Source organism: Lissotriton helveticus, chromosome 5_1 (genome assembly GCF_964261635.1).
Source record: "Lissotriton helveticus chromosome 5_1, aLisHel1.1, whole genome shotgun sequence".
Lineage (NCBI taxonomy): Eukaryota > Metazoa > Chordata > Amphibia > Caudata > Salamandridae > Lissotriton > Lissotriton helveticus.
The window spans coordinates 368,372,069-368,396,811 of record NC_136065.1 but is presented as its reverse complement, the minus strand read 5'-3'; the positions used below and the strand labels follow the sequence as shown (position 1 = coordinate 368,396,811).

Genomic DNA, 24,743 nt, shown 5'->3' with positions numbered 1-24,743 from the left:
GAAGCACAGGATCTTTCCACTGATAGTTTGCCTCTCTCAAACAGAACATGTAATAGAGCTCCCCTGGCACTTATATACATACAACGCAACACCAATGCCAGCTGGCAGCCACAGAACAAGCAACTCTCCATCACTCCCTTTAGACTAAATTGGCTTAAACTTAGCGCATCATCACAGGCACCACACTGCATCAGTTTCGGCAATGCTCTCTATAAAAGAATGCAGGCATGATCACAATAACCATGCTGTACGATAAAAAGTAAAGATCTGCTGCACACATCTATACAACGAATACCACCCCAAAAGTGCTCTTTAGTAAAAAAAAAAAAAACACACACTATTACTAAGCACTTTAAAATCTCTATTTTATGGCAAGGCCCGGAGGGCAATATTATGCAGTATACCTTTGTTGCTCCTCAAACACAGCAATATTAGCCTCCGTGCCTTTAATACAACCATGGTTTTCTACCCATTAAACTGTGGAAAATCTGCATTAACTGTAGAGAATGAAAACCAGACATAAGCAATGGAAATTCCAGAACTATGGGAAGACGGTGTCCAGATTACAAAAACAAGTCGGTTCAACAATAATGGTAAAAAAAAACTACACAAACAGTGGCCAAAATACAATTAGAACACTTTGGGTATGTCCCGTGGTGCGTTCTCTCTTCTTTTAAGTGCTGTTTTGACACATTATGTGAGTGGTACGCGGGCTTTCTACTTAATTTAGCCAATGGCTGAATCAGGATCATGAAAGTTTGTATAACCTAGTAGAAAGTGATAAGCATTTACATTGTTGTAATCTTTAGTAATGAATTTGAAGCTATTGGCCTCTCACTGACAGCTGAGACAGACTTTCCGGTCTGAAGCACTATGGGAGAGGTGGTCCACTGTGTCATGGGAGTCACTAGATAGCTTAAGACGCGTGTTGAAACGTCTCTCACCTCTCAATGACTGAGCTAAGCAGCGGAGCCAGTTCCTTCAAATCAAACGCGGCGTACGAAGCAGAAAGTAGGGGACGCACGGCTACCTCCCAGCCCGGCTCAACAGCTCCCTCCGCCGCCATCTCTTACACTTCTCAGACCGCTCTGCGGTGCCGGAAGTGACGTCCCTGATATAGCGTCGGACGTCAGACGCAGTGCGTGTCACCAATTTGCTGGCGCTCACTTGCTGGAGGTTAGTGGAGACGACAAACTCTGGACCTCACTGGTGGCCATCGTTAGGTCAGGGTAAAGCGCTGTAGATTTTTTTAAAGTACGAAAGGGGTGAGCTGCCTGTATCTACAGGGTTTGTCGTTTTAACAAAAGGTCTTTCGTGAACGTGCTCTCCGTGTAGCTTAAAAGGTACGCGTCTGTCTCCCAACAGTTCGAGTAATCTGCAGGGGCTATGGAGGAAACAACGTGCAGTTCTTTGAAATCGGTCAGACCCCATCCGTTCAAATCCGCATTTTTGTGCTTGTTGTGTGTGGTCTGAGTGATTGAAACGGACAATAATCTACTTCACAGCATAACTTCCGTATTTATTTGGTTCTGAACGCTCTTAAACTCTACCATTCCAAGATGGCCTCCGCCTTACTACAGTAGGTTAAAGCAACAACGAAGGACTAAAGGAATCATCAACTCCTGAGTCATGTTAGCTCTGGGGCTTAAAAAGCGGCACGAGGAATTTGAGACAAGCTTCTAGTTCTACAAAACAATACACAGACGTGGTGGGAGCAGAAAGTAGTTCTCGCAATTGTTTTACGCGCTCTGTACTTTGTTGGCCAACCCGGCGTTCTTCACTAAGGTTTAGAGGGGGAAGAGGAAGAAACGGCGTGAGACCATTTTACATAGCGCAATGAGAAAGAATTTACAAGACATCCACTCTACAATTTAGTTAAAAAAATAACGTCGCAGGACCCAGGTCAGATTGTAAAGTGAAATTATCTTTATTATTACGCCTACCACCAGTCATGCACAGAGCTCTCACGTTTCCCATGGTCACAGGAGTGTAGTGTTTCCATTCATAGTTTTTGAATGTTCGAACGTCTCTGTTTAGCCATTACGAAATGATTTTTCAATTCTATCAGGACACGGAGCCAAGGATTGTGTTTCTCCTTTCTTTAATACCAACATTTCAGCAGCCAATCTAAATAAAGTAAACAACAAACTACATTACCCATGTTTCCCTGTACCTCCCACATATCTTCCAAGGTTTCAGATTGCTGTGTGTGACATTTTCATAATTTCAGCGGAATTATGAGTGATATTTCGGCAACTATGAGTGACACTTTCCCATGAGCAAAAGCATGCAACTAGGACAAGTGAAACACATTCATTAAACCAATTTGAGTAATGAGAAACTAAGAAGATTTGACAACTGCTTTAAAGCAAAGGCGTGGCAAGGGGCATGCTGAGTGGGAAAGCAGCATTCGACATCCCTGGTGGAAAGACTGAGCAGCATGCACAATGCACGACCTAGAGTGCCTGCTTCTAAGCACTAACATCAGACACAAAAAAACCAGACCAGAGTCTGGGAAGTATAAAGAGACCGGAAATAATTGTTTTTAGAGATATATTTTTTACAAATATATTTATCCAATTGGTGGGACTTGGCTGAGAGGTGTCCAAAGGGGCACTACTCGCCATAAAACATGATATAAATCAGAGATTAGTTGTAAATCTGCTGCGCTCGTGTATGAGAAAAACACTCGCTTTTAAAATACATCCTGTAAAACATGCTTCAGGTGAGAACACCCAATTGGCACACTTCTTGTTAAAAAAACGTTTGCAGTACCAGATTAAGGTTGGCAAATATGTTGCACTCCGGATTGGAAAGCACAAGGAAATAAATAGCACTGTAAAATGCAGATGTTATGCCCCTCCTTGCTTCAATGCTAGCCCCTGGCATCTCTGCCTAAATCGTCCTCACCGTCCTGGATGATGAATGTAATGTGAAGGACCTTAGTTTTTTTTAACCAGCAGGTCAATTATCATTATTGTTTAATTGTTTTCCAGTGCGCAGTGGAGTATTTTCAATAGAGCGAGTTAATATCAGAAAAAAGTCTTAATATTCCCCCTTTACAAACAACAATGTGGATAATTCTATGCTCTTCATGACAGACATAGATGTGGTATGCTGTTAGAGTTTTTAATATTCGCGGCCGTTAGCTTAATATATATATATGGCCACAAGGGTGAGGGCTATTCAAATACAGTAGAATAAAGTAAAGTGGTAGGCCCGCTATTAAAATTAAATAGTCAATCCTTGGCATTTTGTATGGTGCTAAATGGCACCTGTAGGCTGAGACACTCAGTCTTAAGTAGCGCTCTGGCTAAATGCATGACAATACATTTCAGTGCGGTGATGCGGACCACCGCACTGAAATGCGTTAGTCTAATGCATGGTACTTAGCAGGGCTGCTCCCATATCACATGTTCCAATAAAATATGAGCCACCCATATGAATATAGATGTCACCGTTTTGTGTCCTCTTTCTTTGTTAGATAATTCAATAAGTACAGGATATTCCAAAGGGAAACGGGGTAATAGTCACCAAAGTTCCATTCAGCCCAAAAGTGGATTTAAAGCTTCCAGGTGATCCAACAACCAGGGCCCGCAACTGAACTCCGAGTTGAGCCTTCAAGTTTGAAGCAAAACAATAAGTTATACACAACTCCTCTCAGGAGAAATGAATTCACCAAATCAGGGTGATTCTCTCAACAGTTCTTCTGGTTGTTTCCTGAAATGGAAAGATCACCAATGTAAAGTCTGGCATTATAAATATATATATTACAGAGTACTAACAACAATTTATCGGGTGGGAAAAGAAGAAAAGAACACAATTTGATATTAACATATTGTTTTAACATCACTTTTTAAAACTGTACCAGTGCCTCAAAGACAATTGCATCTAATGGGTGGGATAATCCTCGCCTCTTGTGTCCTTAATAGGTGTGCACCACAACACAGTCCCTCACCCCTGTTACTGAGACAGCTTAGCTAAAAGGGCTGCGGCCTCCCTTTGAACTGTTTATACAGAGCTACCTGGACCTTGATGGACATGAGATGAGCTGAGAATTGAATTATCAGTTCAACATCAGCAGACCCCACCCTCCATAGATGCCTATTGGCTTGGTGAGGCAGGATGGCAGGTGACTGAGACAGATCCAATTGGCTAAATGATGGAAATGTCACTGTCAGGGGTCGTCTTGGAAGCTAATTGCTTGGGACTGGATTGGAGGATTTACTGAACCATAGGAGTGTCATGTAAGGTTGATAGGCAATAGATATTTCTAAAAAAGCAGTAGCCTTACGACCTAAGTGAGCGAGGTTTGGCAAGTATGCTATACATTCTTGGTACAATTTTAAAAACACTTATGCAAAATGAAATTGCCTTTTTTAATAACACAGAAAAGCAAATGCAAGGACACTGCACCAGCTTCTGAAACCTAGTGGAAAATCTCACTAGTATCCTAGGTCTCACTCACATAGTTTGTGAGAGGAAGGCTGTTATATATCATTATAAGATTACTTACTTGGAATTCTGCTTTACTTTGTGCTCCAAAGCACGACGACATACACTTCTTATTATAATAGATTTTAGTAGTTAGTAGACATTCTTCAGTGGTCATCTTCAGATGAACCACTTCAGTAAGGGGACGGTGTCAAATTATGAGTTACATAGATTAACATCATTTTAAACATGGTAAAATGATTATGGATCTGAGGAAACCAAAAAGTGGTGGAGGGAAGGCATGTGTGAGTATGAACCGCTAAAAGTTTCTGCTTGTAGCATTACACTCTTTTTCTATAGCTTTATGCTCTTTTTCTGTAGCGTTTTAGGTCTGAGCTCCACCTCCTCTGCCTAGGACGACTCCTAGTGGCACGCAACCCTTGGAACCCCCCTCACCCACGACTATGTACAAAACCTCAGCATCATCCTCGACTCCTCACTCTCAATGAAACACTAAATCAACGCCTTTTCATCCTCCTGCTTCTACAAGTTCAGCCTGCTTCGTAAGATCTTCAAGTGGATCCCCACCAAGTCCAGGAAAACAGTTACCCATTTGCTCATCAGCAGCAGACTTAACTACGGCAATGCAGTCTATGCCTTCACCACCCATAAACTCCGAAAGAAACTGCAGCACATCCAGAATGCCTCCGCCAGACATCCTGAGCATCTCACGCCGCAGCCACATCACCGGCCAACTGAGAGACCTTCACTGGCTACTTATCAACAAAATAATTATCTTGAAGCTCCTCAAGCACGCCTACAAAGCCCTCCACAATACCGGACCTGCATACCTCAACCATTGCATCTCCTTCTACACTCCCACCATCCATCTCCGCTCCGACCAACTGGCCCTGGCCTCCATCCCACGGATCTGCAAGACCACAGCTGGAGGAAGATCCTTCTACCTCGCTGCGAAGACCTGGAACTTCCTGTCTCTGCACCTCAGGCAATCACCATCGCTGCAGCAATTCAGAAGGACCTCAAGACCTGGCTCTTCTACTCAACAGCCAAGTCTTGAGATCTTGGGGTCTCCACAGTGACCCCTTTGAATGACTTAACTTCCAAGAAAATGCCAAAGGAAGTTCAGTGGACAGTTAGCTGTCAAAAGGCATTTGATGACCTGAAGTAGGCCATGTGCACTGCTCCCATTCTGCAAAGTCCTAACTACTCCAAATAATCCATTGTCCAAACAAATGCATCTGAGTTGGGGGTGGGAGCTGTGTTATCACAAATGAATGATGAAGGTCAGGATCAGCCAGTAGCTTTTATTAGCAGAAGGCTGACCCCCAGAGAGAATCGTTAGTCAGCCATTGAGAGGGAGGCCTTTGCTGTGGTTTGGGCTCTGAAGAAGCTGAGGCCATACTTGTTTGGGACTTACTTCATTGTTCAGACAGACCATAAGCCTCTCTTATGGCTAAAACAGATGAAGGGTGAAAACCCCAAACTTTTGAGGTGGTCCATAGACCTGGGAGTAACCATGCCAATGCAGATGGACTCTCCAGATATTTCCACTTAGAACATGAAGACTCAACTGGTCAAGGTTAGTTTAATGCCCTGACATTTGGGGGGGGGGGTGTTGTGTGGGAGAGTAGGATCTGCTTCTTATAGTTCCCCACACTTTTAGCTGATGTGTCACTGTTTTCGACTTAGTCTGGCTGGGATCCTGCTATTCATGACCCCAGCCTAGCTGCTTTCTCTTATAAACTGATTGTATGTACTTTAGGTACACTCCAGATTGGATTCTGGGGTACCCTTATAAGTCCCTAGTATATGGTATACTATATACCCAGGGCATAGTTACCCCAGAGACCTCCCAGGGGCTGCAGCATGTATTATGCCACCCCTGAGAAGCCACTCAAATTGACACCACAAGTCTGCTACTGCAACCTGTGTAAGGTGGTGCATGCACCCCGTACTTAGGAATAGGTACCTTATCACTGCACATATAAACCTATCAGTTACCCCTATGGCAGGCCTTATCATCCTTGAAGGCAGGGTGCTGGGTTTTATGTGAGAGGGTGCCCAAGCATGACCAGGGCCCCTCTGTAGCCTTCGGAATCTATTCTCTGGATTTGTCCTGTGATGCAGCCTTCCCATATACTCTTAAGTGCATTATAACCTCGTGGTAAATGCTAACTTCAAAATGGCTGCCCAGAAAACTGTTGTGTTTGTTGTCAAACACCTTGGAATCATACCTCCACACCAGTAACTGGTGTGGGAGGTATGATTCCACCCTCCTAGAGGGAGAAATATGACAATACCGGTACACCCGGTACCAGTTATTTCGACCCTGGCATCACAAGATGGATGCTGCCAGCCACAGACACTGCCCATCTGCTGCTGGATAAAACTCTGGCAGGTAAAGGCTGGACAATAGGTTTCCTGTCACAGGGAGGTGTAACCACCTCCCAGGCAGGCTTTAGTGTATTGGGGCTGGGTGGGTGTACTCCAAGAGTGCTTTGATGTCTGCACTGGGGGCACATTTGGTGTCCCTGTACATAGTCCAGCTCAAACCGGTTGAAGGGGCTATCAGCCCCTGCTCTGGCATGAAACTGGACAAAGGATATGGGTGTAGTCACCCCCCCTGTCCTGACCCTCCCATAGGTGGATCTCCAGAGTTTGTCCCACCCCTTCCTTGGGTATATACTAGGAACCCCTGGCTACAGGACTTTAGATTTACCTGGACAAAATTCTGCTTCAGAAACCAAGTACTTCGACGATCTACACTGCACTAGATGACTGAAGAATCTCCCTTGGAGTAAATGAGTTATTCCCCTGCTAAGCAGGCACCAAAGACGCATCTGACCGCTTTGCAACTCCGTAGCTCCTGAGGACTCCGCAGAGTTTTGCAACACAGGAGGTGGGTTTCCAAGCATCCAGAGATCGACTAGTGTGCTCAGCAAACCCGAGACCCATATCCCTCGTGGGGACTGTGCAACCCGAACACCTGGGCACTGTGTCCATTTGCAGAAGCATCTGCTTTCTGGTGACCCCTGAAGCTGTGCTTTGGGCTACCTATAGTCCAGACCCCGAGCAGTGACTCCACTGAAGACTACCAGCCTACACTCCACGAGTGTTTCGTGGGCTGGTATTTTGTTATTTCTTTCGAGGTCCCTTCGCGATCCCTGGTCCATTGGCATGTGGGTCCCTGTGAAGGCAACTTTAACTTTCAGTGGGCTTACCTGGTTGCTCCTGACGTGCCCTGACTCTCCATTGCGTGGGGAGTCCCCAGGACCTTGCTGGTCCTCACCGAAGCATCTTTTCTCTGACCGCGTGCTTTGCAGTTGCCAAGGCTTGTTTGTGTTCAATCCGGACACTGACCCTCCAGCACTCGACATCCTTCGTGAGAAAGCTGCCTGCGGACCTTGGTCATCCTCGACATCTCCTGGTACCCGTGGCTGCAGAGTCAAGCTTCACCTCTTCTCACCTGAAGCACCTGACATCAGTGGGCATTCGTCTTTCGAGCCCCTGGTCACTTGCAAGTGACCCAGACTCTGTCCCCTCTGCTTTCAGGTTCTTCTCAGCTTCGATCCAGGCTTGCATCACACCGGACACTTTTTCTCTTCACTGCAGCAGCACTTTGCAGCATCTCGCCATTGAAAACAACGAAGATTCCTAACACCATTTGACACCTAGCTTCCCTGGTTTAGGTAACACAAGTACTCCAGTGCTCACGTGGGTGCTGGCCTTAGAACCTTCTAAGTCAGAAAGGGTTTGCTCAAAGTCCTCTCCTAAGTGTCCTTAAACTTTAAAATTCCAACCGTGACTTTCTCATCGGATTGTACGGAGCTCGCGGCTGTGTTCTCACAGTGCACGCGTCCCCCGTGGGTTCCCTGTGTCACTACCATGGGTGGTTCCTTGGGGTACCAGCCATTCTACATGCTCTAGGCACTGTGTCTAGTCAAGTCATGGTTGGTATACCACTTTCTTAGTATATGGTTCGGTCTCCCCTGGAGCCCGCTGTGTATTGTGCTATTTACTGTCGTTCTAGTACTGTAATATTGTGTGCCTTGTTCTCTAATCTCATAAAGAGATTAGCAGAGAGTGTTTAGAAATAAATACACATTTTATATATGCCTGGTGTAGTTCTCCTTTCCTTTGGTCTTTCAGGAGGTTATAGACTGGTAAAACAAGCTGCTTTACATTCCTTCGAGACTTAGCCTGAAGGCTGCTCTCCATAGCTACCACTAGGATAGCATTCAATAAAGGTTGTCTTTAACCTAATCATCAATAAGGGTTGTTTGGACTGGTACAAGGAGCCCACTTTAATTAGTGGACAGCATATACCATGCCAACTTCTCACATTGGTGTGCAGCGGTTGGGATTCAAGCTTGCTTTTGTTTTGCCAGATAATCTCATTGAGTGACTAACTGAAAACCACTAAAGGTACTTCGGTACATATAAATCAAGTCTAGAATAAAGTAAGTTCTACTGAACTTGGAGTTGGGTAAGTCAAGGGTCTAGCACACCCTTTCTCCAATTTAAGATAGTTTAGTAGTTCCCACTAGGTTAGGTAGGTGCCCACACTACATAACACTAGTATGTTTTCTAGGGCAGAAGCCAGTGGCTCCTTGCTTATTAAGTATGACCATCTCTCATTTCAGGAATTGAGAAATATGTGTGCATCTAGAAGGGTGAAGACAGGGAAAAACCCAAACACTCAACGCCTCATAGAGGCTTTGCTTTTAGTTGACCTCAGAAAGACTCCAGGGACTGATGAGGCAGGCAGGTTGGGTGGGCCAGCAGAAGAGGAAAGGCCAGGAAGTTAAAACATCCAGGACCTAGACTCTGAAGCTGACCAGGAGGATTAAGATGATTCTAACCTGGACAATCCAATTCTTCCTGGGGATGGAGGAGAAGGCCCAAGTGGTCCTCTCTTCACTCCACCAGGAAGAGTTAGCAGCGTGCCAAGAAGATCCAGATCTGCTTCTCAGGGTTCTGATCATTCTGGTGTATCTGTAGGGACCTCTGTTTCTCATAGGACCTCTGCTTCTCACAGGAGGGAGTCCTCTTATGATAGAAAGTGCCAACTGCTTGCCTTTGAGAGAGCTAAGCTGCTAATCAAGAGAGAGCAATTGGCCTTAGACAGGGAATCCCTGGAGCTTCAGAAAGCTTCTAAGAAATTGGGGCTAGAGCCCCATGGTGGCAGGAACAGTGTCCATAGAGCTGAAGAACATACCCATGACCATTTGAACCTGAACAAGATTGTCCCTCCCTATCAGAGTGGGGATGACATCCACAAATGGATAACTGCACTTGAGAGGGCCTGTAAAGTAAGGAGGGTCCCTCAGGAGCAGTGGGCAGCAATCTTTTGGCTCGCCTTTGCAGACAAAGGTAGAGACAAGCTCACTGTTAAGGAGGAGGATGCCGAAAATTACAAAGTCTTGAAGAGTGCTCTGATTGATGGATTTGGCTTAACCACTGAGCAATACAGAATTAAGTTCAGAGATACCCAAAAGGCACAGACTCAAGACTGGGTTGACTTTGTAGATTGTGCTACTAAGGCTCAGGAAGGCTGGTTACTTGGCAGCAAAGTGTGTGATTTTAAAGGATTGTACAATTTAATTATGAGGGAGCAGATCCTTAATAATTGTCAACATCAGTTGTTGCATCAGTACCTGGTGGACTCTGATCTGACCTCTCCCCAAGAATTGGGCCAGAAGGCAGACAAATGGGTCAGAACCAGGGTGAGGCAGAAGGTTCAGAACCAAGGTGGTGACTCCAATAAGTAAGATTCAAAACCCTCAGACAAGGGTGGGGAAAAAGGTAAAGACCAAAAGTCTTCTCAAGGGCCCCAATAATCTTCTTCTGGTGGAGAGTCACAATCCAACAAGGGAAAAGGCAATCAATCAATACATTTATAGAGCGCGCTACTCACCCATAAGGGTCTCAAGGCACTGAAGGGGGGGGGGGGGTGCTGCTACTGCTCAAAGAGACAGGTCTTGAGGTGTTTCCTGAAGGTGAGGTGGTCCTGGGTCAGTCGTAGGTGGGCGGGGAGGGAGTTCCACGTCTTGGCCGCCAGGTAGGAGAATGATCTTCCTCCGCTGGTGGTTCTGCAGATCCACGGGACGGTGGCGAGGGCGAGGCTGGCGGAGCGGAGTTTGCGGGTTGGAGTCTGGAACGTGAGGCGGTTGTTGAGGTATTCGGGGCCTATGTCGTGGAGCGCTTTCTGTGCGTGGGTGAGAAGCCTGAACGTGATCCTTTTGCTGACAGGGAGCCAGTGCATGTCTCTCAGGTGTGCTGATATGTGGTTGTGGCGAGGGATGTTGAGGATGAGTCGTGCGGATGCGTTCTGTATGCGCTGGAGTCTTTTCTGAAGTTTGACTGTAGTTCCTGCGTATAGGGCGTTCCCGTAGTCTAGTCGGCTGGTGACGAGGGCCTGGGTGACCGTCTTTCAAGTTCCGGTGGGGATCCACTGGAAGATCTTACGGAGCATGTGCAGGGTGTTGAAACATGAGGATGAGATGGCGTTGACTTGCTTGTTCATCGTGAGAGACGAATCCAGGATGAATCCCAGGTTGCGTGCGTGGTCCGTGGGTGTCGGTGCCCAGTGCTGTGGGCCACCAGGAGTCGTCCCAGGCGGATGGGGATGGTCCGAGGATGAGGACCTCCGTCTTGTCTGAGTTCAGTTTCAGACGGCTAAGTTTCAACCATTCTGCGACGTTTTTCATTCCTTCCTGGAGTTTGAGTTTAACGGTGGCTGGGTCTTTGGTGAGGAAGAGTATCAGCTGGGTGTCGTCGGCGTATGAGATGATGTTGAGGTTGTGATTGTGTGCGATGGCGGCGAGGGGGCTCATGTAGATATTGAAGAGGGTTGGGCTGTGCAATGAGCCTTGGGGTACGCCGCAGATGATCTCGGTGGCCGCGGAGCGGAAGGGAGGGAGGCGGACTCTCTGGGTTCTGTAGGAGAGGAACGAGGTGGTCCAGTCCAGGGCTATACCTTGGATCCTGGCATTGTGGAGGCGGGTTAGTAGGGTGCGATGGCAGACTGTATCATAGGCGGATGAGAGGTCTAGGAGGATGAGGGCGGTTGTTTCCCCATTGTCAAGCAGGGTCCTGATGTCGTCGGTGGCTGCGATGAGGGAGGTCTCGGTGCTGTGGTTGGCTCGAAATCCGGACTGGGATGGGTCGAGGGAGCCATTGGCCTCAAGGAATGCCGTCAGCTGTTTATTGACGGTCTTCTCGATAACTTTTGCAGGGAAAGGAAAAAGAGAGATGGGGCAGAAGTTCTTGAGGTCTTTAGGGTCCGCTGTGGGTTTCTTCAGTAGGGCGTTGATCTCTGCGTGCTTCCAGCTCTCTAGGAATGCGGCGGACGCGAGGGAGTTGTTTATGACGTTCCGTAGGTGGGGTGCGATGATGGTGTCGGCTTTGTTGAAGATGTGGTGAGGGCATGGGTCGGAAGGAGAGCCGGATTGGATGGTGTTCGTAACGTGGGTGGTGTCTTCAGTGCTGATGGGAGTCCAAGCGCTGAGGGTGGTTGTAGGGGGCGTTGGTTCAGTGGCTGGGGGCGGAGTCTGGGCGCCAAAGCTGTCGTGTATATCGGCGATCTTGCGGTAAAAGAACGTGGCGAGGGAGTTGCAAAGATCTTGCGACGGTTTGATGTCGTTGCTGCTGGTGCTGGGGTTGGAGATCTCTTATACGATGCTGAAGAGTTCCTTGCTGTTGTGTATGTTGTTGTCCAGCCGCTCCTTGAACGATGCAAGAAGAAACCATGGTGTCAAATCTGTAAACAGAATACCCATTGGACCAGTGACTGTAACAAGTCCAAGGACTTAACTTCTACCACCACTGCCCCTAAGGCAACTGTTCCCCCTAGTTCAGCTCCAAGGGGTGGTACTCAAATAAGGGTGTAGTAGGATTAACCCTGAGATCTGAGATGGACTCTGGCATAGTCAGAGTTCCAACTCAGGCTGTACTGATCTGTGATGGAGGCATGTATATGGGCTCCTTATTTGTCAGCCCCAGTAATCTGGGCAAATACAGACAGCAGCCTTTGATAAATGGAAAATAGGCCTTGGCATTCAGGGACACAGGAGCAAGTGTCACAAAATGGTGACAAAAGATCTTGGGGTGGAGATGTACCAAGTGATCAATGCTAGCAATGTCAGGACAGACCATTCCTTGGCAGGTAATTTCACCTGGTATGGGGTAACTGGCCCCAAGAAGGTTGTGGTAAGTGCAGACCTTCCTGTTGAATGCTTGTTGGGCAATGATTTGAAAACTTCAGTATGGCTGAAGTGAAGCTCAGGACTCATGCATAAATGTTGGGCATCCCTGCAGATGTGTTTGCTATGACCAGGTCACAGGCAAAAATATCTTCCACTGAAAAGGCCCTGGATCCTGGAAAAATGAACCAGGCGCCTCCCAAGAAAAGGAACAGTAGGGGTAAGGCAGTGTCTCCCCCCCCCCGACTCAGAGTCCAGATCATTCTCTTGAGGGAGATGATCTTAGTCCTGAAGAATGAACTGGCCCGCAGGAGCTTGAGCCTGATCAGGTTGAGTTCTTGGGGACAGGGGGCCCCTCCAGGGCAGATCTGAGCCAGGAGCAGCTGAGCTGCCCTTCTCTTGAACCCCTCAGACAACAAGCTGTTGCTGAGGCTGCTGGAAGTGCTAGTGGGTCCCGTAGGATCTACTGGGATGATGGACTAATTTACTCAGAGAGTAGAGGCCTTCAGGCCTGGAGCTACCATGCGGTTGGTTATATTTCTGAAGTTTAGAAGCTTTCTATTGCCACTAGCACATGATATCCCATTAGCAGGTCACCTAGGCCAAAACAAGACTTGGGACAGAATTGTTCCTCACTTTCATTGGCCTCACATGTCTGAAGACACCAAGGACTTTTGTCGCTCCTGTGTTACCTGTCAAGCCAGTGGTAAGGCAGGTGGCACAACAAAGGCCCCCCTGATACCACTACCTGTGCTGGGGGTTCCCTTTGAGAGGGTTGGGATTGATATAGTTGGTCCCATGGATCCTCAAACTGCATCTGGGCACAGATTTATACTGGTGGTGGTGGACCATGCCACTAGGTATCCAGAAGCAATTCCCCTTAGGACCACCACAGCTCCTGTGGTAGCAAGGGCCCTCTTGGGAATCTTTTCCAGAGTGGGTTTCCCTAAGGAGGTAGTATCAGACAGAGATGCAAACTTCATGTCTAGTTACTTGACTGCTATGTGGAAGGAGTGTGGAGTAAATTAAGCATTTACCACCCTTATCACCCACAATGCAATGAGTTAGTTGAAAGCATCAACAAAACCCTAAAGGGCATGGTTAAAGGTCTCCCAGAAAAACGTAGGCGCAGATGGAACATACTTTTGCCCTGCCTTCTCTTTGCCTACAGAGAGGTTCCTCAGAAGGGGGTTGGTTACAGCCCATTTGAACTTCTGTTTGGACATCCAGTTAGGCGTCCATTGTGTCTAGTGAAGGAGGGATGGGAGGTACCTCTCAAACCCACTAAACAGGATATTGTGGACTATGTACTTGGTCCCTGCTCCAGGATGGCTGAGTACATGAAGAAGGCAACTAAAAACCTTGAGGCTAGCCAGGAATTGCAAAAGGCCTGGCATGGCCAAAAGGCTGTGTTGACTGTTAGCAGCCTGAACAGAAAGTATGGGTGTTGGAGCCTGTGGCCCTAGCAGCCCTCCCAGACAAGTGGAGTGGCCCTCATACCATAATTGAGCAGAAGGGAGAGGTTACCTATCTGGTGGACCTAGGAACTCCCAGGAGCCCCCTTAGGGTGCTCCATGTCAACAGCTCAAACCATATGTTGAGAGGGCAGACATGGGCTTGCTCATGGCTACTGATAAGAGACAGGAGGAAGAGAGTGATCCACTCCCTGACCTGCTCTCACAGAACCCTGATGATGGTTCAGTAGATGGTGTAGCCGTGGCAAGCAGCCTCACTGACTAGTAGCAAACTGATTGCAGACGAGTTCTCCAACAGTTTAGACATATGTTTTCACTGACTCCAAGTCAGACTACCTGGTGCACTCATGAAGTGGACTCTAGGGACAGTCTGCCTGTTAAAAATAAGATTTACAGGCAACCTGACCATGTCTGGAACTGCATCAGGACTGACGTCCAGAAGATGTTGGATTTGGGAGTGATTGAACCCTCTGATAGCCCTTGGGCTAGTCCAGTAGTCTTACTAATTAAACCTCACACCCAGAATGGTAAGAGAGAGATGAGGTTTTGTGTTGACTACAGGGGTCCCAATGCATTCACTAGGACTGATGCTCATCCAATTCCTAGGGCAGATGAGCTTATAGATACTTTAGCCTCAGCCAAATTTCTGAGCACATTTGACCTGACAGCTGGCTACTGGCAAATCAGATTAGCTGAGGATGCAAAGCCAGCATTTTCTGTCGGGCTCCGCCACAATTCTCCTCGGGCTGTGTTGAGAGACCTATACCCACACCCACGCAACCACCCCGTGGCCCGGTATATGTCACAGACCAACAGAATGATTCCGCGAGCGCGGGAAAGGAAGGGGACAGCGGGGAGGGAGATCTGAAACGACAAAGACAAGGTGTTTAGACTCACACCCCTCCCTATCTACTCTATAACTCTGAATCACTATCAGTGTAGTAATACTCCTTTCTTACAAAGACTCACTCATACCTGAAAAGAAAAAAGCATAATCATTGTATACAGGAGAGGGAGGTAAGGGTCCTATCTGTGGCAGCAATCAGCTAAAAAAAAGGAACAAGAATGAACATGAGATTAGACATCCTTCTCACCACGTGCATAAGCTTCTTACAGCACCTCACATACCACTTTAAGACAATGTTCTGCCTTGCGCCACTTCTTCCGTTTACATAGGCACCCCCCTTTGTAGTTCCTCTCCTGCACCGTAAATAAAGCACAAAAGAGATTGTCGACAAACAAATAATAAGCAATATGCTGAAGGTTCACTGCACCTTCATATCCTGTTTTTTCCCGGCATTCAAAAAATGATAAAATGTTACACAGGGAAGAGTTAGTACACCTCAGTCTTGAGTTATCAATGCACTCTTCCTTTGATACCAATTTGCTCCCACTCGGGTGAGACTTGGATAGTGAGTTATAATACCAAAGCACAATAATCCAACTCGCTCCAAATGTTTCTGGAAGTGTTCTCGCCAAAATAGCGAGTATCCTAAAGGTTTCCCCCGCAAGAGAACGCAGCCGCGATTCTCCGTAAACGGGGAAAACAATCACAGGTATCACGAGGACTCAGGGGGTTTTGACATACACAGCCGGGTAAATCTTCAGAAAGGGACACAGCGAAAGTTCCGGGGTCCGTGTGCCTCCAGCCGGCAACCACACGGAAAACTTCCTACTCACCGTTACTCCGGTGAATCGGCACCATTCTTCTCCGGTTCCTGGCTTAAGTTCCGGGGATGTTCGGCTGACGTCCTGCGCAACGTGACCCCATGGCCCTCTGGGAGTTGTGGTTCCGATAGTAGGGGTTGCCGATTACCACGTATTGCGCGGACAGCGGCCCACGACGATCCCAGCCTTGACAGTACATCCCCCCTCACAAGGGACGCTGTCCAGGGGCTGGTCGATCGGGACGCAGTCTGTGGTTCCCAAGAGTTCTCCTCCGGCCCGAAGCCCTTCCAGGAAAGCAGGTATTGGAGCCGCCCCCTCACCAATCTGGAGTCCAACACCCTCAACACCTCGTATTCCCGATCCTGTTGCACCCAAACAGGCACAGTAGGTCGGTGAACAGGAACCCGAGAGGGTTTCAGGAGAGACACATGAAACACTGGGTGGATTTTGAAATGAGCAGGCAACCTCAACTTCACCGCTACCGGGTTCACCAGTTTCTCCACCCTGTAAGGACCAATGAACCTAGGGTTGAACACGCTCTGTCTCCGGAATCTGATATGTTTAGAGGATAACCACACCAGATCCCCTTTCTTATACACAGGACACGGCCTTCGGTGAATATCCGCATGTGTCTTGTATCTCACCTTGGCCCGAACAAGATTCCTGCGCGTCGCCAGAAGAATCTTGCGAATGCGCAACAATCTTGCCTTGACGTCTGGCAGCCTGACAGTGTTTTTGGGGAGGAGCAATGGATTGACCCTCGGGTGGTGGCGATAATTGCTAAGAAAAGGGGAATGACCAGTTGAGGAATGTTGTGTGCTATTATAGGCCAACTCCGCCACCCATAACCAATCCTCCCAGGAATCTGTATCTGCCTGAACATAGCAACGGAGATATTGTTTCAGGGACTGATTAAGCCTCTCAGTTTGGCCATCCGACTGGGGGTGAAAACTGGTGGATAGGGAAGATGATATGTGTAACTCTGCACACCACGCTTTCCAGAAACCTGCAGTGAATTGGGCCCCCCTGTCCGACACTATTACCTTCGGGAGTCCGTGTAACCTAACTATGTGTGTCAATAGGAGATGAGCTAAACGCCCCGCTGTATGTACTTGATCACAAGCGATAAAGTGTCCCATCTTTGTGAGAAAATCCACCACCACTATAATGGCCGTTTTCCCTTGGTCTTTCGGCAGGCCAACTATGAAGTCTACTGAGAAGCTTTCCCAAGGCATTTCAGGCGTGGGTAAAGGTTGCAAGTACCCCTGGGGTCGTTGTCGATCCGATTTCATTCTGGCACATTGCACGCACTGTTTTCCCCAATGACTCAAATCCTGGCGGATAGAGGGCCACCAAAACTGTCTTAACGCTCTTTCCAGAGTTTTCACATGTCCCATGTGTCCTGCACTAGGCAATTCGTGGCACCATTGGAACACAGTACGTTGTAAGGCTTTTGTAGGTACGAGCACTTGTTTTCCCTTCATGGCTACCCCTTGTCTCACCTTCCACTCCGGGTGATGACGAAGCCAGGTTCTCCAAACGCATGACTGTATCCCTGAACGTAATGATTGAACAAAGTCTCCAGTTTGTGCAACACACACCACTTTTGCTGGATCTATGATTGATCTGTTCGGGGTCATAGTATGCAACACTGGATGTTCTTGCCGGGTCAGAGCGTCTGCTTTCTTGTTGTTAACTCCTGGTCTGTAAGTAACAATGAAACGATACTCTTCAAAGAACAGCATCCAGCGTAATTGTCTGGGCGTAAGATGACGGGCTGCTCTTATAAACTGCAGGTTACGGTGGTCCGTATAGACCGTAACCTGATGGATCGTTCCCAACAACCAATGCCTCCACTCCAAAAAGGCGTCTCTTATTGCCAGAAGCTCTTTTTCGGCTATGGTGTAATTTACTTCCAGCGGGCTGAGTTTCCGTGACATGTAAGCAATAGGGTGTAGGATTCCAGTATTTTCATGTCTTTGTGAGAGAACCGCCCCCAACGCAACTTCAGACGCATCTGCTTCCACTATAAACGGCAAGTCGGGGTTTGCGTGAGTCAATACAGGAGCGCTGATAAAGGCTTCTTTCAATCCATCGAACGCACGCTGCGTATCGTCATTCCAATGAAACGGAACGTTCTTTCTTGTCAGACGGGTTAAGGGGGTCACCAGGGTAGAAAACCCACATATGAACCTTCTATAAAAGTTAGCAAACCCTAGGAGACACTGGATATCCTTGACTGTACACGGACGAGGCCAGTCCTTTATGGCTTTGACTTTCCTCTCAGCCATTACCTGGCCCGATGGCGTGAGCATCACTCCCAAGAATTCGACGGTGGTCACGTGAAACTCGCACTTCGTGATTTTACAGTAAAGATGGTGTTTCATCAGGGCTTCCAGTACTCTGCTCACGTGTCCTTGGTGTTCGTTCGTTGTGTTGGAGTATACCAAGATGTCGTCGATATAGACGACTACAAAGAGATCCAGGAACTCCCTTAACACCTCGTTCAAAAAGAATTGGAATGCGGCTGGGGCGTTACACAGCCCAAAGGGCATCACTAGATATTCAAAGAGCCCATACCGCGTCTTGAATGACGTCTTCCATTCATAGCCCTTTTGTATGCGAACCAGGTGGTATGCCCCTCGCAGGTCCAATTTGGTGTATATTGTGGCTGCTCTGACTTGTTCCAATAAAACAGGAATCAGGGGCAAAGGGTACTGATTCTTTATCGTGATGGTGTTTAGGGCGCGATAGTCGATGCAGCACCTTTTGTCGCCGTTTGCCTTCGGTATAAAAAATAACGGCGATGAGGCCGGTGACCTTGAAGGGCGAATGTACCCAAGAGCCAGATACTTGTCCAAATACGCTCTCAAGTATTCGGTTTCCAGCACCGTAAGGGCGTAGAGTCTGCCGTTCGGTACGACCGATCCTGGAACTAGATCGATACGACAATCAAAGGCTCTGTGAGGCGGAAGAGCCTCCGCCTGTTCCTCACTGAACACCGTTGAGAAAGCAGAATAACAGGACGGAAGGATCACTTCTTTTTCGGCCGCTGTGGCGATGTTATATACCCTGGCCAGGGTCTGGGATGGACTCTCTGTATTCACCAAACACTGCTCTTTGCAGTAATCCGAGACGAAATTGATCGTCCTCGATGTCCAATGGATGTATGGTTCGTGTTTTTGAAGCCATGGAAGCCCCAATATGATGCCATATTGCGGAGCTTGTATGATGTTAAACGTGATTGTTTCCTGGTGCAGGTTGTTGCATATGCACCGGTATTCCGGGGTGTGGTATTTTATGGGTCCAGCAATCAGTTCACTACCATCTACCGCATATACCGGTTCAGGTTGTTTCTTTGCTATGAGCGGTATCCCCAGCCTTTCTGCTTCTGTATAATCCATGAAACACCCAGTGGCCCTGGAGTCCACCATGGCCTTGACTTCCTTTTCTCCGGTCTCTATTAACAATGACATGGACAGGAATACATGATTCCTTTCTTGATCGCAACAGGGCGTGATTGAAGGGATGATGTTTCTGCTTGAGGGTTCCCCTCCTTCCACTCTCAAGCACTGGAGTTTTCCGACTTCTTCTCCAATGTTCCAGATGCGGCTTGACCAGTCCTAAACCTTCCGGGTCTTGGTTTCACTGGACACTCCCGTAGGTAGTGCCCTTTCTTTCCACAATACAAACAGAGTCCAGCTTTTCTGCGATGCTCTTTTTCGCTAAGAGACAACGAAGCCCTGGCGGCCCCTATCTCCATTGCGTCTTGGGTAGATGCAGGTTTTTCGCCACCCCCTCCTCCTCGCTCATGAACCACTACTACCGGCTCTTTCTTTCTTAATTCGCCTTTGCGCTCCCTTATTCTGTGGTCCAGACGGAGCGCAAGTTCTATAAGCGCAGAACAAGTACGGGGTTGAGGGTCTATATGTGCAAGCACATCTTTCATTTCGTCATTCAGTCCTTGGTAGACTAAAGCAGATTGTTTGACCTCAGGCCAGTCCGTTTCCGCAACCAAGCGACAGAAGTTGTTCAAATAAGACACCAAATCCGTTGTGCCTTGTTTAAGAACTAACAACTCACGGTCTGCTGAGAACGTTTCAGCTCTACGGTCGAATGTCTTTTCGAATTCTACCCTGAATTCGTCCCAATCGTAGAGGAATGGATCGTCTCTTCTCACTACGGGGACCGCCCATTGTGCTGCCTCCCCACCAAGGTATGAAATCAAAAATGCCACCCGGGCCTGATTCGTTGAAAACATTTTTGGTTTGCACATGAAGTGTAGGAGTATTTGTGTCATAAAAACTTGCACCTTTTTGTTGTCCCCATAAAACCTTTCAGGGGGAGCCAGCGGGATTTGTGTGGGCATTTCTACGACTAAGAAGGGGGAGAAGCAGTACTAGCCCCAGCGTCAAATGGGTTCCCTTGCATCTTATCCATGCGAGCTCTTAATTGAGCGTTTTCTGTTCTGGAAGCAGCGACCTCTCTATTGGAGGCAGACAGTTCCGTCTAAACTAAAGCTAGGGCAGCCAGAACATCGTCAAGCTTGGCCATTCTCCGTCAACACAGCCAAGAGGAGGACAGTTTCCGTGGGCCGATAATTCTGTCAGGCTCCGCCACAATTCTCCTCGGGGCTGTGTTGAGAGACCTATACCCACACCCACGCAACCACCCGTGGCCCGGTATATGTCACAGACCAACAGAATTATTCCGTAAGCGCGGGAAAGGAAGGGGACAGCGGGGAGGGAGATCTGAAACGACAAAGACAAGGTGTTTAGACTCACACCCCTCCCTATCTACTCTATAACTCTGAATCACTATCAGTGTGGTAATACTCCTTTCTTACAAAGACTCACTCATACCTGAAAAGAAAAAAGGATAATCATTGTATACAGGAGAGGGAGGTAAGGGTCCTATCTGTGGCAGCAATCAGCTAAAAAAAAGGAACAAGAATGAACATGAGATTAGACATCCTTCTCACTACGTGCATAAGCTTCTTACAGCACCTCACATACCACTGTAAGACAATGTTCTGCCTTGCGCCACTTCTTCTGTTTACATAGGCACCCCCCTTTGTAGTTCCTCTCCTGCACCGTAAATAAAGCACAAAAGAGGTTGTCGACAAACAAATAATAAGCAATATGCTGAAGGTTCATTGCACCTTCATATCCTGTTTTTTCCCGGCATTCAAAAAATGATAAAATGTTACACAGGGAAGAGTTAGTACACCTCAGTCTTGAGTTATCAATGCACTCTTCCTTTGATACCAATTTGCTCCCACTCAGGTGAGACTTGGATAGTGAGTTATAATACCAAAGCACAATAATCCAACACGCTCCAAATGTTTCTGGAAGTATTCTCGCCAAAATAGCGAGTATCCTAAAGGTTTCCCCCGCAAGAGAACGCAGCCGCAATTCTCCGCAAACGGGGAAAACAATCACAGGTATCACGAGGACTCAGGGGGTTTTGACATACACAGCCGGGTAAATCTTCAGAAAGGAACACAGCGAGCGTTCCGCTTGTCCCGGGGTCCGTGTGCCTCCAGACGGCAACCACACGGAAAACTTCCTACTCACAGTTACTCCGGTGAAACGTCCTCTACCAACCTCGGCTCACGCTCGGCAAAATTATCGGCACCATTCTTCTCCGGTTCCTGGCTTAAGTTTCGGGGATGTGCGGCTGACGTCCTGCGCAACGTGACCCCATGGCCCTCTGGGAGTTGTGGTTCCGATAGCAGGGGTTGCCGATTACCACGCATTGCGCGGACAGCGGCCCACAACGATCCCAGCCTTGACATTTTCAACCCCTAGTGGGCACTACCAGTTTGTGGTGATGCCCTGTGGTCTGAATAATGCACTTGCCACTTTTCAAAGGTTGGTGAACAAAGTCCTTACAGGCCCGGAAGCCTATAGTGCAGCATATCTAGATGATATTGCTGTCTTTATCTCCACCTAGGAGGATCACTTGGTCCACCTGAGAAATGTTGTGGATGCCCTGCAGAAATCAGGCCTCACTAGCAAGGCTACCAAGTGCCCGATAGGGCAGAGTCATGTTGTATTCCTTGGCCACCTGGTAGGTGGAGGTCAGGTTCAACCATTGCAGAGCAAAATCCCGACCATAATGGACTGGGTTGCTCCAACCACCCAGACTCAGGTCAGAGCTTTCTTGGGCCTGAGTGGGCACTATAGGAGGTTTGCCAAAGGATATGGATCCACAGTGACCCCTTTGGATGACTTAATATCCAAGTAAATGCCAAAGAAAGTTCATGGTACAGTTAGAGAAGTGTGGCTCAATGATTAGAGCATATTTGCATATAGCCAGGTTCTGAACTGGGATGGTGCAGTGAGCTAAAAAACGGTGATGGATCAAGCCCTGATCTTTTGACTGGGTAGGAGTGTTCTGCTTAATTCAGATACTCTGTCCATCATCACCCCCTTTATGAATCGTTTTGGCCACCACAAGCGTGGAAGGGTATGCTCAGATGTGAGTCCCTTGCTCACTGCACCATCAGGATTCAAGCAAGCCGGGCCGAAGACGGCTGTAATGCCAGAAACCGGTCCCCGGAAGCTTGTTTCCTTTCCAGTGAAGAATTGGCTGGGTAGTTTGGTCTGCCCTGTTCCCATGATGCACTGGGCCAGGGACAGACTAATTTGCATATAGCCAGGTTCTGAACTGGGATGGTGCAGTGAGCTAAAAAACGGTGATGGATCAAGCCCTGATCTTTTGACTGGGTAGGAGTGTTCTGCTTAATTCAGATACTCTGTCCATCACCACCCCCTTATGAATCGTTTTGGCCACCACAAGCGTGGAAGGGTATGCTCAGATGTGAGTCCCTTGCTCACTGCACCATCAGGATTCAAGCAAGCCGGGCCGAAGACGGCTGTAATGCCAGAAACCGGTCCCCGGAAGCTTGTTTCCTTTCCAGTGAAGAATTGGCTGGGTAGTTTGGTCTGCCCTGTTCCCATGATGCACTGGGCCAGGGACAGACTAATTTGCATATAGCCAGGTTCTGAACTGGGATGGTGCAGTGAGCTAAAAAACGGTGATGGATCAAGCCCTGATCTTTTGACTGGGTAGGAGTGTTCTGCTTAATTCAGATACTCTGTCCATCACCACCCCCTTTATGAATCGTTTTGGCCACCACAAGCGTGGAAGGGTATGCTCAGATGTGAGTCCCTTGCTCACTGCACCATCAGGATTCAAGCAAGCCGGGCCGAAGACGGCTGTAATGCCAGAAACCGGTCCCCGGAAGCTTGTTTCCTTTCCAGTGAAGAATTGGCTGGGTAGTTTGGTCTGCCCTGTTCCCATGATGCACTGGGCCAGGGACAGACTAATTTGCATATAGCCAGGTTCTGAACTGGGATGGTGCAGTGAGCTAAAAAACAGTGATGGATCAAGCCCTGATCTTTTGACTGGGTAGGAGTGTTCTGCTTAATTCAGATACTCTGTCCATCACCACCCCCTTTATGAATCGTTTTGGCCACCACAAGCGTGGAAGGGTATGCTCAGATGTGAGTCCCTTGCTCACTGCACCATCAGGATTCAAGCAAGCCGGGCCGAAGACGGCTGTAATGCCAGAAACCGGTCCCCGGAAGCTTGTTTCCTTTCCAGTGAAGAATTGGCTGGGTAGTTTGGTCTGCCCTGTTCCCATGATGCACTGGGCCAGGGACAGACTAATTTGCATATAGCCAGGTTCTGAACTGGGATGGTGCAGTGAGCTAAAAAACGGTGATGGATCAAGCCCTGATCTTTTGACTGGGTAGGAGTGTTCTGCTTAATTCAGATACTCTGTCCATCACCACCCCCTTTATGAATCGTTTTGGCCACCACAAGCGTGGAAGGGTATGCTCAGATGTGAGTCCCTTGCTCACTGCACCATCAGGATTCAAGCAAGCCGGGCCGAAGACGGCTGTAATGCCAGAAACCGGTCCCCGGAAGCTTGTTTCCTTTCCAGTGAAGAATTGGCTGGGTAGTTTGGTCTGCCCTGTTCCCATGATGCACTGGGCCAGGGACAGACTAATTTGCATATAGCCAGGTTCTGAACTGGGATGGTGCAGTGAGCTAAAAAACGGTGATGGATCAAGCCCTGATCTTTTGACTGGGTAGGAGTGTTCTGCTTAATTCAGATACTCTGTCCATCACCACCCCCTTTATGAATCGTTTTGGCCACCACAAGCGTGGAAGGGTATGCTCAGATGTGAGTCCCTTGCTCACTGCACCATCAGGATTCAAGCAAGCCGGGCCGAAGATGGCTGTAATGCCAGAAACCGGTCCCCGGAAGCTTGTTTCCTTTCCAGTGAAGAATTGGCTGGGTAGTTTGGTCTGCCCTGTTCCCATGATGCACTGGGCCAGGGACAGACTAATTTGCATATAGCCAGGTTCTGAACTGGGATGGTGCAGTGAGCTAAAAAACGGTGATGGATCAAGCCCTGATCTTTTGACTGGGTAGGAGTGTTCTGCTTAATTCAGATACTCTGTCCATCACCACCCCCTTTATGAATCGTTTTGGCCACCACAAGCGTGGAAGGGTATGCTCAGATGTGAGTCCCTTGCTCACTGCACCATCAGGATTCAAGCAAGCCGGGCCGAAGACGGCTGTAATGCCAGAAACCGGTCCCCAATAGCTTGTTTCCTTTCCAGTGAAGAATTGGCTGGGTAGTTTGGTCTGCCCTGTTCCCATGATGCACTGGGCCAGGGACAGACTAATTTGCATATAGCCAGGTTCTGAACTGGGATGGTGCAGTGAGCTAAAAAACGGTGATGGATCAAGCCCTGATCTTTTGACTGGGTAGGAGTGTTCTGCTTAATTCAGATACTCTGTCCATCACCACCCCCTTTATGAATCAATGATTAGAGCGGCAGACCCTGATGCAGAGGTCTGGCCCGGGACCAGGGTTCAATTCCCGCCTTGGCGGGTCTTGGGCTCAATTTCCTCGGGCCT

The 24,743-nt window shown here is 48.1% G+C and overlaps 1 protein-coding gene across 11 annotated transcripts in view; it reads right to left on the bottom strand.

Moving 5' to 3' along the window:
• UBR4 (ubiquitin protein ligase E3 component n-recognin 4) overlaps nucleotides 1-1,112 on the bottom strand; it is a 2,329,353-nt gene extending 2,328,241 nt beyond the window's left edge. For all 11 annotated transcript variants that reach the window (XM_078642504.1, XM_078642505.1, XM_078642507.1 and 8 more), the window contains exon 1: nucleotides 945-1,112. In XM_078642504.1, coding sequence (XP_078498630.1) covers nucleotides 945-1,066 — 122 coding nt within the window. In that variant the 5' untranslated portion in view covers nucleotides 1,067-1,112. The remainder of the gene's footprint in view (nucleotides 1-944) is intronic.
• Nucleotides 1,113-24,743: the final 23,631 nt, after the last annotated feature.